General features: G+C 36.4%; 1 protein-coding gene across 1 annotated transcript in view; it reads right to left on the bottom strand.

Annotated features, from left to right (window-relative positions):
• Nucleotides 1-1,690: 1,690 nt before the first annotated feature.
• Nucleotides 1,691-12,986, bottom strand: part of LOC105216106 (serine-rich adhesin for platelets) — a 111,736-nt gene continuing 100,440 nt past the window's right edge. Inside the window, exons 6-10 of the mRNA XM_011190414.3 lie at nt 4,597-5,412; nt 4,388-4,533; nt 3,997-4,134; nt 3,133-3,917; nt 1,691-3,059 (exon numbers count right to left, since the gene is read on the bottom strand). Of these exons, the coding sequence (XP_011188716.1) occupies nt 2,636-3,059; nt 3,133-3,917; nt 3,997-4,134; nt 4,388-4,533; nt 4,597-5,412 (2,309 nt within the window). The 3' untranslated portion in view covers nt 1,691-2,635. The remainder of the gene's footprint in view (nt 3,060-3,132; nt 3,918-3,996; nt 4,135-4,387; nt 4,534-4,596; nt 5,413-12,986) is intronic.

Here is a 12,986-nt window from a genome sequence, read left to right as displayed (position 1 = left end):
ATGAAAGTATTATAATTATGATGTTTTCTTAGGAATGGTTTTTTCATTTTCATGGTTAATGCAAATAAAATAAAATAACTAAAAACATACATACATTCATTGTTTGATTTTTGGAATTAAGGTAAGTACATATTTATATATGTACATACCTTCTATATACAATATAGTATATTAAACCGTATATAAAAATTCTCATCAATAGAAATAAATTAAATAAAAAATACAGTGATCCCCACTTAAGCGCCCACCCGTTTAAGTGCCTTTCCCACTTAAGTGACAATATTTTTGCGGAATCGTGCTTTTTTCCCTAAATTTACATATAAAATTTCCCGCTTAATAGCCTCCGCTTAAGTGTCTTAAATGTCTTGCAAGTTAAGACGGGGTACTTAAGCGGGGATTGCTGTATAAAAAATTTGGTTTAATAATAAAAAGAGTTTATATTTCTAGAATTCATTATCATGTAGCTACTTTACAAATATTTCCAAACAATAATAATTATAAAAAAATGTAAGAAAATCTAAAAAAATATAAAGTATATTAATAATAATTGATAATGAGCATAGAAGTTATTGTAATTTAATAATTTCCATCTATTTAATAATAATCCATTGCAGATTTTACATAATTTAATATTTTTATTCATCTTCCATACTTTTATTGTAAATATTTATAAACCAGAAATGTTACTTCAATATAATAAAAAAATAATTTAATATTTAAAATGAAATGAATAATTTGTAATTAATAAAAATATTATATTTTAAAACCTAAAAGTTTAACAAAAATTTCAAGCATTATCAAAATAACCCACATCAACTTTTCACGTGTAAGCCAGCGCTTTACATATATGTACATATATAATGCACACGTATGTGTGTGTAGTTGCATGTGCCCGTGAAGTTCGTGGCTTCAGTCATTTTGCTCAATGTTCGCATTTCTACCAGGCACACAGAAAAGCCAGTAGGTAGCTGCTGATTTGAGGCACAGGGTGCGTGAGATGATTAGGAATGCGCAAACTACACTTACGCTGATAATGTTGCATACTTTTAGGCACCGGATGTTGAGTGTAGCAAAGGGTGTTTACTTACATATTTTAGTGATCTTCGGCGTTACTCACACAAACATGAAAAAAAAACATTTATTTTTACTTTTTATATCAAATTCATAAATATTCATTTATTCAGTAAATTGTTATACAATATATTTAATATTTATAATAACATATATATATATAGAGAATATATAAATTTAAATTTATTATGATATTTCAAACACCAACTTATTGCATACAAAATTTAACAAAAAGGTTTTTATCAATTACAATTTGCTTTATATTATATATTTATTTATGTGCGTATTTTTTATTATATTTGTTCGATTAAGACGTTTATAAATATGTATACATTTTGGGAAATTCTACAAAAATAAAAAAATTTAATTAATATACGAAACAAATAGTTTTACGACGTGGAATAATTAAATATGAAAAAGTAAGTAAGAAAAATATATTCGAAAAAAATTTACACAAAAATACATAAAATTATTTTTTTTTTATTTTTTTTTACAAAAATTGTTTGAAATTTTTTTTCACTTCAAGGGTTTGCATTTTTTTTACAATTTTCACGCATTTTCTTAACAAATAAAGCTGATAAGTAGTTTTGCCAAAATTATCGTATATAATTTTTTTATGTAAAATTGGCTTACAGTTATTATATTTAGTTGTTAATAATGCATTAAGGCGTGGAAAGTAGAGAGCATTTCGATTTACAGATTTTTTTTAATTTCAGATTTTTTGTTTTTTCTTTCATTACATACATTTTTAATTGATGCTTTTTCTCTTGCAATCGAACTCTTTGTAAATTTGGCACTTTACATAAGCGAAAGGCTTCTAAATATTTTTTTTTTGTTTTTATTTTTGTTGCAAAACGAGTGTTTGTGCATGCATACAACAACAACAATTGTTATTTTCTAAAAAGAATTAATCTCCTAATAAAGTTATGTTAATATACAAATATTTTACCTAATTTTTTTCTCTTCTTGCATTATCGAGTGTTACTCAAAAGCTCGAAATTTTTCGGATTTTTTTGAAATGGAAACTATTTTGAATTTTTCGAAAATTTAGATACCATGGACCATATGCATAATAAATACTAAGAATTTACTTTGCCAAAAAATTTTAGCACAAAAAATAACGGTATTCATTGTTTTTGTGATTTTCGAATTTCGTTTCTGAAAAAAATCATTAGAAATATTACCTCGGGTTTCAGTTTAGAATAAATAATTTTCGAAAGTTTTGCTCCAAGCACAACATTAATTTTGGACTGAATTTTCTGTTCGGAAAATAATGTTGCAACATTTTGAAATTGTTGAAATCAACGCTGTTGCAACAGCTGCCAAAGCCGAACAGGAACAGGAATATATAGTATATACAAATACATTTAAAGATATTTTCGAATTCCAACTCGAGTTCAGAATAATTTTAAGTATAATTTCGAAATTTTGTTGTTGTTCCATTTTCATACATATTTTTTTCGTGAAACATTTTTCATAAATCTATTTTTTTTTAACCTAATTCACACTACAGCAACCACTTCTGCTAACGATTTATATATTTACATACCCACATAACTAAACACTAATCCGCTTGCTGCCGCTGCGACTGCTCCGTCGTCGGTTTCTGATAGCTGCAGACAATTTTCGCCGCATCATTCATCATTTTCGCCGTCGAACGCACCAAGAACATCAAATGGCATTCATCGTAGACGGTGAGCTCGACACGCGTGCGCACCAGACCATGCAAGACGGTGGCACGCTCCAAGTCCAACCAACGCTGCAGCGCCAATTCGCGTTCTTTCGTGGAGCCGGAAAGCACGACGTCGGATGGACCCCAGAGCACGAACTCCAAGACGGATTTCGATTTGGATAACGATTCGGCGCGCTCTTGCTGGAGTATGTCGGCTAGGATGGGCGTGATTTTGGTGGGCGGCAGCAGTTCGGTGAGCGCGATGTGTGCGCACTTGCAAAGTGTGCCCATGGGTTCGTCCTCGTCATTGTTGTTGCTGTAAGTAAGTGATCGTCGAAAGTAAAATAAAATAATTTTTTTGAGTTAAGAAACTCTCCAACTGTACTCACCCTTGCAACACGCAGAGACGTGCCTGCGCATCCTTATTCTCCACATCCTTCGACAGCACAACATTGGACAAGCTCAACGGCATCTCCTCGATCGCCTTCGCCTGCAAATTCTTCATGCCATTCACCAGCTGCAGCATTATGAAAGACACCTCGCGTGTCATGACATCGTCAAATGCCGGCATGCCCGCCGTTGTGGCGCTGTTGTCACCCGCTGACTCCAACGAAGCGCCGCCACACTTCTCCAGCGAAGACTCCTCATTGAGTGTGCTCAAATTCTGCACGGACATCACATTGCGCAGTGCATTCACGCCGGCGCTGTCCTTCAAGCCGGCGGCGGCCAAATTCGGTATGGAGCCGCGGAAATTGAAGTTGCTCTTGTCAAGCACGTGCGATTTGCCCTTCAGTATGGCGCCGATCGACTGCAGTGTGTCCAATTGCAAGCGCGGCAGCACAGAAATGGTCGCCTGCAGCAAGGTCACCGCCGTCGAGGGCATGAGTGGCAAGTGATAGCTGGGCACGATATCGCAAAACTCCGTTATGGGATTGAGTACACCGCTAACGCCACCCGACAGCTGGCTGAGTTCCCCGCCGACACCGGAGAGTTGATTGCAATCGGCCGAGAGCGCCAATGTGACTGGTGCTGTGGTCCATAGCGCCGCATGGAAAGCCTTCTTGCCGACGACGAATGCTTGTGCGCCCTCTAGTATGGTGAAATCCTCGAAACGTAAGTTGATGGCGTTGGCTAACGGGCGGAGTGCAGCTGGTATGACGGGGGTTTGCTGGAGCTGCGTGTGGATGGGATAAATTGTAGGGGATTCCTTGTTGACTGTAATTAACTTAAGACTAGTCGAAATAGTCACTCACCTGATCGAGCACCTGCGCCAAGGCCTCATGATTAGCCACGACAACGGCAGTGTAATTGTCCTCTATGGTTTTGTGTACGACGCTGCGTCCTTTGCGCATGCGCAAACGATTTGTAGCCTTGGCACGATGCTTGATGGCCTTGAAGAGAAGAAGGAAGCAGAATATGGATTAGAATCAATACTTCAGAGTTGTTGGAAAGAAAAACAACTCAAAACATTAAATGTCGGATTAAAATGTTAAGACCCTCCACTAAGTGGGTCAAATCCGAAAAGGTCCAACAGACATAATCATTCGAAACCAATTCTAAATAAAGTTATACCATTCTTTCCATGGGCCAAAGGTCCCAAAAACATTTCTTAATTCCAGTCCCCTTAAATGAGAATCCACTTACCGATGGTATGCCCCATACGCTGTCATTGATGTCTGTGGCTACATCACCGCCTGCCTCGCTGCCGTAATAACTGTACGGCGCGTAAATCTCGAATTCGCCAGCTTCACTGCCACAATAAGAAGCGGAAATAATGCGTGGAATGTTGGCTGCAGAGAAGAGAACAATATGAAGACAACAATTATAAGAGATATTCAGACCCTAGAACTCACCTAAACTATTGTTCAAACCGTAATTGCGTCCCGGGCCATATTCGCTGCGCGTATAACTCGCCACCGACATGGTGTCCGAATAAATATTACTATTGTTATTATTGTTACGGCGTGGTGGCAACATACGCTGACCGGCGTTCAAATCCACAGAACGCGTCGGAGGCAATGGTGGCGACGATGGACTCTTCACCATTTCATACATATTCTCGTAATCGCGTTTGTCCTTCAAGTAGCTGTCGATGGTGCTGTTAATTTTACGCACCGAATCCTTCAAACTGGTCGGACGCACTTCACTAACGGTGGACGTGGCGCTATTGCTGCCGGTGGTGTTGCCACCTGTGCGATTTTCGAAAATTTCCAATTTATTGGCGATTGCAATTTTCGGATCGCTTTTGCGACGTTCAAAGGTACTCGTACGACTGCCGATCGGTGGTTTGCCATCCACCGACGCCGCTGTGGTTGTGGTTGTTGTTGCTGTTGTGGGCGTGTTAGCGCGATCGGCTGGCGAAAGTTGTGGACTCATTGCTTGAGTTGCGTTTGTGGTTCGCTTGTTGTTGTTGTTGTTCGTGTTGGCGGCGATTGCACCATTGGCATTGGTTGTTGTGTGTGTATGGTTGTTGTTGCTGTTGTTGTTGTGATTGCTATTATGCTCGTACGATACATTATCACCGTTTGACGAGCAAATCGAGATAGTATCGGCGTTCTCATTACGCGCGCCGCCATGTCGTTTACGTGCCAATTCCAATTGTGCTTCACGCTCCCGCATGCTGGCCGTACGCTCTGGCTTGCGCGGTGCAATCGATGAGCGAATTTCGCCTGCAAAGAAATGGTGATGAGAATGTTATCTTGTTTTGTGAAATTTGAAAGAAATATTAATTCCAAAACAGTTTAAAAATGATACACAGTTATAACTCGAAGAAAAGTCTTTCTCCTCCTTCACTATTTTTAGTTGACCTATATAATTAAAATATCGGAATTTTTCGTAAATATTATTTTTTTAAGAATCTACAAAGAATTGAATTTCGCATTCAAAACAGTGAGCTGATAACCAAAGCAGCATACAAAAGTTGGTGAATGGTGTGTATGCATTGTTCTATAGATCTACATAAAATAGTTCTTTAGAATGTGCGTTTCGGTACAAATATATCACAATTTTTTTATTAGTTCGCATATATTAACACAATATTAGGAATCACTTTAGACTATATAAAACTGTTTAGAATAAATAAATCTTATTTTGCAAGCAGTTGAAGTATGCTTCAAGCATTCTGTTAGTTTTAATCCGCATGCGTTAAGCTTCGCAAGCTTTTGTCATACTCGCATTATATAATTGTAGTGCGATTTTCTTTGTCAGCTGGTTATTCAATGGGCATGACCAATGTTTATGAAATTTTATACCACATATTGTTGGCTTTTGAAATGGGCTGACTTTAGTGTGTTTTTTTGTTCTTTTGTGGTGTTTTTATTAATCTTCTCTGGGCGACTTTTTTGGTACCAATTTCAAACAAGAATTGGTTTAATTTTGAAACAGTTTTCTTTCAAGGCTCTGAAAGCTAATTGCGAGAGGAAATAACAGATGTTTAGGTGGAATATAAGAAATTTGTGATATAACATATAAGATTTATAGTCAAAAAAAATCCTTACTCCTTCTAGAAGGAGTATGAAGAATACTAATGCTTCTAACAGTGGCTTCAATTATAAATTAGAGGCTCTTACTGTACTGACATACGTGGTGTGTCAAAAAAACGGGACTTTTTATGTTTATATACACATACATGTCCCTGAATTACGATAAAAGTTTCGACTGCATTCATCGCTTATTTTGTCTAAGTTAAGGTAAAACGTTTTTTTTTTTATTTAAAAGTTCACACTTCATTGTTTGTTCGTGCATTCTTGACCAAAAACAACACCAGAAAGATTTCCAAAAAATAAAGAGAATCTTAAGGGACCGTAGAGAAATCGATGAAAGAGCTAGTGGCCAGAGTAGTTCAGAACGATTGAAAGAAGCGCTGTTACAAGTTCATAATCTCGAATTGGGATTATTTTTTAAGAGGATAAGACGAAATATCTCGAGACGAAACAAACAGTGAGCGTATTCGCGTCTTGGCTCCCACGTCACTGTTGACAATCATAACTTTGAAGTGTATTTGAAGTTGTAAATAATTTTACATCTTAAAATCATTATTAACAGCAATAACAATGTCAGCCTAGAAATCCAACGCAGTATCATTCTTGCCAACAGATGCTAATTTGGACTGAGTGGGCAATAGAAAAGTAAAGTCCTCTATCCACGAACAAAAACTAAACTCCACAAGTCCCTCATCATTCCCGTCCTACTTTATGGTGCAGATGCGTGGACAACATCTGAAGATGGCAATAGGAGTTTTCGAGAGAAATGTTGTTGCGGAAGATTTATGGTCCCTTAAATATTGGGAATAATATTCTATTGTTGAATATTGTAGACGATAGAAACAAATACTAAGAAAATCTAAAATATATCTACATAATCGTTTGAAAGAACCCTTGGTAACATTCGATAAATGGTTACTTCAATAAGTTCCTAATTTCGAAATTATTAATTATTTACTATTATTTTTTGCTTTTTACTTATATAAAATTGGAAATATTACAATTTAAAAAAAATAACGTATTTGATTAAGATTTTCTCTTCTCTTTCGTTTGTCTTTTGTAATCACTGTTAGGGGTATCTCTTTTCAAATTCCAGCAGTAGTCCGCTAACATTGACGCATCCCATCGGCCCTGGTATCTCTTTTCCATTGTCGAGATATCTTGGTGGAATCGTTCACCATGTTCGTAGGGATGCAAACGATGTATCGATGTTTTTGAAACATCGACGTTTTCGTCAAAAAGCATCGATATTAGCCATCGATGTCTCGAATCTAAAAACATCGATGCATCGATGTCACTTTCAACGATGTTTTATGTCGATGTTTTATATACTTCATACTTTTCGTACTTCATACTTTTTCGGGTATTAACCCGAAACCCTCTATTTGGATACGTTTTATTACATTGGAATTCGATTCTTGTAAAATACGGAGAATTTTATGATTTATTTATACAATTTAGTTCTGGCGTAGACTACTGCGTTAGATCAGAGATTCAAATTACTGCATTTTAAAGATGCTAGGGCTAAAAGAAATACTTTTTTTTTGTTTCATAGAAAATTTAAAGAGTCGCTCTGATACAACGGAATCTTCGGATGAGTGTGAAACAGAATACTCGTTTGATGTTTTGAACCAGAATAAACATTTGGTCCACCAAAAGGTGAAATGTAAGCTGTCAAATTTATCTACAATTACAGGGATGAAAGGTTGAAGAGAAAGTGTATCTCGGCTGTTACCCCTACCAATCAGAAGCCAATAGAGTTTGGGTTGACATGAATACTGTGTTTCCGGATAGTATAAATAGGCTTATTAATATTTACACATTGTAGCTTCTTCAGTGCCCAGGGCAACTATCACGCAGAAGTAAAATCTAAAAGAAATGACAGTGAAAAAACTTTCCATGTCGTTGTTTTGAAATCCTGTTATTTAGTAGTCTTCTATTCTGCTATTGTAGTCAACTTCCAGTGAATTAATCGCTTCTTCAGAATCTTGCTGGTATTCTTCGGGAGGTCGAGGAACAGGTAAATCGATTCCATGTAGTACAGGACGCGATACAGAGGCTACGTCAGGGTATACTACGCTTCGTAGCTGGATGGGTGGAGTCAAGCAAAAGTAACAGTCATTCGCATGATTGGTAGGTTCCCTCCACATCATTGGTACACCAAAAGGCAATGAACGTTTCTTTTTGTTTAGCCACTTAATCAGATTTGTGGAGCAAGTTGTGCAACTAAAATGCGGTACCCACGATTTGTCTTGGTTTTTAATTTTAATTCCAAAATAATGGAAGTAAGCAGTTTCAAAGGGTTGGTTAGTAAGGGTCACCTTACCACAAATGTAGCAAAAATTGTCTGCACTATTAACACATTTACGCGACATAACGAAAACTGTAGATTTTTCACTAAAAATTACAAAAAAAAAAACGGTAACAATTTCACGTTTTAACTGTTGAACAAAACACAATCAACGTTAAACACAACAAACAAATGTGAAATAATAAAATTTCCGCGGGTAATCACTAAATATTTTGAGTTATCATTATTAATGTGATAAATCTGTCGCGCTACCCTCTATTATATTTATAAGGCATAAATGCACAATAAGAGCTAATTATGAATTTTAACTTGTATATTTATGTTCAACGAGTGAAATACAATCAATATCAATATAGTAGAAGGCAATTTTGATGTAGACCAGTGATATAGGTAAAACCGAATTGGGTCAACGAACGAGTTTACTGAATTGACTTTAACAAAGAAAAGAAGTTAATTAGAACTATGATTCAATTCAATAAAGAAATAATCAATTCTTAGAACACACTTTTTATCTGAATGTTAGACTTGGGTGTTTCATTCACCCAACTAAACAAACCTATTGAGGATATTTGGGTGTAATAATACTCAGCCACTCTACGATATTATGTTCTGATAAATATTGCAATGAGATAAATTTATATATATGACTAATGTGTCTCCATTTGTATATAAACTTATGTATGTTTGTATCTACACATGCCTCAAGAGGCATGCATGGTCCCCCGTGTAGTACATCTTGCATTCATTGCAATTGAAAATTCATTTAACCTCAATCTAAATGCGAATTCAGCCGAGTGTTTATGCAAATAAGTACAACTGTACATATATTTAATTTTTGCTAATGTACAAGTATATATGTATGTACATATGTGAATTGTACATATAGAAATACCACGCGTGTATGCCTGTACAGTTATTTTCATTAACCTTGTGTGAACGGTACAAATTTCAAATGCCACAGCATGCAAACACAAACGCAACAACAGCCAGGTACATCTACTGTCCGTTTGGTGCTCACTGCTGACCAAGAATCATTAATCTTGAATTAGCCAAGTGGCAGCAGAAGCACGAACACACAACACCGGCACAACAACCACAACAAGAAAAACAACAACATCAGCAGTGGCAGCAGCACCGGTAGTGGCATAACAGTAATAAAAACATCGAAAATCGAAAAAAAACCTAGAGGCACGACTACAACAGCAACAACAACAAAGAAGAAGGCAAACTAATTGTAATTGTGACCCAAATTCGAAACAAATCACATAAAGATGAGCGCTCAGTCAGCTGACCACAAACACACACATTTACATACAGTGGTTGATGTCAGCTTCGCGCTTATGGAAATGAATTCTCGAAATTTATGCGGCAACAACAAATAGCGACGACGTCAACGAAGAATGTGTGCTTTAAACCGAGCTTAAAGATTTCTTGTTTGCTTAATAGCTGACCAAGTGTTGGCAAGTGGACGCTTCGCTGATTGCGGCAAAATGGAAGTGGCACTCAGAATTCAGAGGTCGTGTGCTGCAGGTGCAATAATACACACACACAAGCATATAAATGAGTAAACATTTGTACATAAAGTCAAAGTTCTTCACTTCTACTGCATTACGAAATTACAAGAAGTTTGATGTTTTGGTTGCACAGTGGGCTATTTATGTATTTTCGAAACTGAAACTGATTACACCACTGCCACACAAAGAAAATTTGCTTCTGACCTGGGGTCTTACATTATGTACCATATATTTTTGGGGTCGCTGAATCCAAATCCGAGATCCTTCAAACCCTGCCAAACCAGTGTTTTGACATAACCACAAGAAACCAATATGGCGCACAGCTTTTGCAAAAATTCCTCGGATTTGCTTGAAACTCGTTACTCGGAGGTTTTCAGAGTTGCTGATTACGAATCCGGTGTCGGTTTTTCAAAAATTGAAATGGCGGATCAAATATGGCGCATCCTTTTTTGAGAAATTCATCGGAATTGCTTCAAATTCGTTACTGGGAGGTTTTGGGTATCGCTGATTTTACGGGTTAAAATGGGCGAAATCTGTTCACATCCTCACATATATCCCATGTAACCCAAATTTAATACCAATTTGATTCGTTTACTTTGCAATATATAAATCAAGAACCAATGAAGATATCAAAATACAACTTTGTATAAATGGAGATGAGGCATTGCTCATTTAAAAATTTGTCGAAATTATAACTTTTATAACTTTTCAAGCCCCCAAATATCGAACATGAATATCTCAATTTGATACCGAAAATATCGGTAAATCTGTCAGATATTTTAATGAAATTCAGATGAATTATTTTTTCTTCTAATAATATGTCTCTGTGTCAAAAATGGGTGAAATCGGGACATAACTTCCCCAAGCTCCCATATACCTAATGGTAGGTTTTTCAGACATCCGGTGGGATATATGCCGTATATCTTAGTATCTTAAGTGAGCATATTGTCTTGGATATAATGTAGCTTGGTGGCGAGAATGAGTGCAGACGTTCCAGAAATTACTTCTATCCCCATATTTGTACTATAGTTAATTATTTTCGTTATTCTAATGGAATTTATGCCGAATATCTGGGTCGAATTGAGTGTTATCTTAATAAAATTAAAGAAATAAATTTCAAGAGTATAAAATGTTCTGTTACACCCGAACTAAGCCCTTGCTTTCGTGTTTCCTAAAACATTTCCAACAATTTACAGATCTAATAAATATAAAAACGATTGAATCTCCTGTAAATATTTTTCTAATTTTCCATCAATTAAAACCTCAGTTCCGTTAGTAACGTTCGAAACACTGTCGTTTCCGTTGTAATTATGCCCGCTGATGAACCGTATCGACCGGCCGGCCGGCTCGTTATCCACTACCGGTAATCACTTGCCAACTACATATGCCCGAAGCTTCGATTCTTGGCATTTACAACGGTCGTAAATATATTCTGAATTTATAGACATCTCTTCAAGGTACCAATGTTATTTATTATTAATTCACGTGCATAGCTTTTCATGTATACATGCATACAAACAAACACCTGCATATACTATGTAAGCGCTGCCACAATGTTGCTTAAATAAATGCCTCAATGTTGCTAGCTGGTTTCGGTATGTTCTTAAACCGAAATTTTCGTATACGTGTGTATGTGACTGGTGCGCTTGTATGCGACGAGTAATGCCAGTTCGACTGTGCTCTTAACCCAGTTAATCCAGTCAACACTCAGCGTTATATACAAGCAATTTACCGTTTTATTTGGGAAATATGTGTGGCTAGCCGTTACATATAGCATACTTAAGTAATTCTTCATAAACCTGTAGGCAGTCAATCGTACATACATATATGAGCAGATAAATATAATATGCAAGCTTCCAGCAATCTACCGAATCTACGGCTGTATACTTGTTGGTATGTGCACCTGTATGTATGCTTGTAAGCAGTTGAAATTCTCTTCATGCCATTGCATTTTTATGTTTTTTGTATTTTATGGCAGATTATGACTTTGATGATCGATCCAAGTTCCCTGGGTACCGGCTAATCAGCTATGCATCTATGTTATGGAGTATGTACTCATATGCCTGTCGCTGCTGCTTCTTCTTTGCACTTGAGGTTACTTTTTTCGTATTTTCATTTCGTTTTTACTTTTGGTCGTGTTTTCAGTAGTTTTGTAGGTAAATAGGTTGCTGATGACGGTCTCAATGTTTTTTCTATTTTCCTCTCGAGTTGGCACATTACTGTGCCTGAATTTGAATTGGGATCACTATTATCGTTAGTGTTTTTTTAGTTTTGTTGTTGTTGCTTTTTCTTCTTATTACATACTTTGTTTTTAGCACTCTGAAGGTCGTATGTGTCTAGCTACACTCAAGTGCTACGGCTGAGCTTTTGTTGTGTGTGTTGAAACGTGACGTGTTTTTCTGAGAAGATTTTGCTTGCGTGGTGTCGCGTTCCACCTTATTGCAGCACCAATTCCGCCGTCTTTACTACGCCTGTGACTGGAATGCTATTTCGCTTTTTTCGTTGCTTTTTTTGGGCAACTCTAATCCATGAATGCTAAGCACAGTTATGGAACGTGCATCTTCACAGAGGTAGTAAGGGAAACACGCCTCAATACATACTGCATATGTTTATACATTTCCCAATATTTGTTTGTCTACAAACGATTGAAATTTCTCCATCGGTATTTTATTTTGCAGTAAATATCTACCGTTCTTACTTCTGTATGTATGTATGTATAATGTGTGTCGCTTAATTTATGCGAATATTCGCTGCTTTCGATATCGTACACGAAGTAATTTAATGCCGCATATTTTGTTGTTCGGCAATGCAAGTTAAACTTAAAGAACTCAAGAGTTCTGGTGGCTTATTTAAAATGTAGTGCAGTTTTAACTATCCGAATTGAAGAATAATGGAAGAAATATAGTTTGAGAAAAATGTTTACTAGAATATGATTT

The sequence above is a fragment of the Zeugodacus cucurbitae genome, chromosome 2, assembly GCF_028554725.1.
Source record: "Zeugodacus cucurbitae isolate PBARC_wt_2022May chromosome 2, idZeuCucr1.2, whole genome shotgun sequence".
Classification (NCBI taxonomy): domain Eukaryota; kingdom Metazoa; phylum Arthropoda; class Insecta; order Diptera; family Tephritidae; genus Zeugodacus; species Zeugodacus cucurbitae.
Note: the sequence above shows the minus strand (reverse complement) of the source record. Positions and strands in the feature narration are given on the sequence as shown.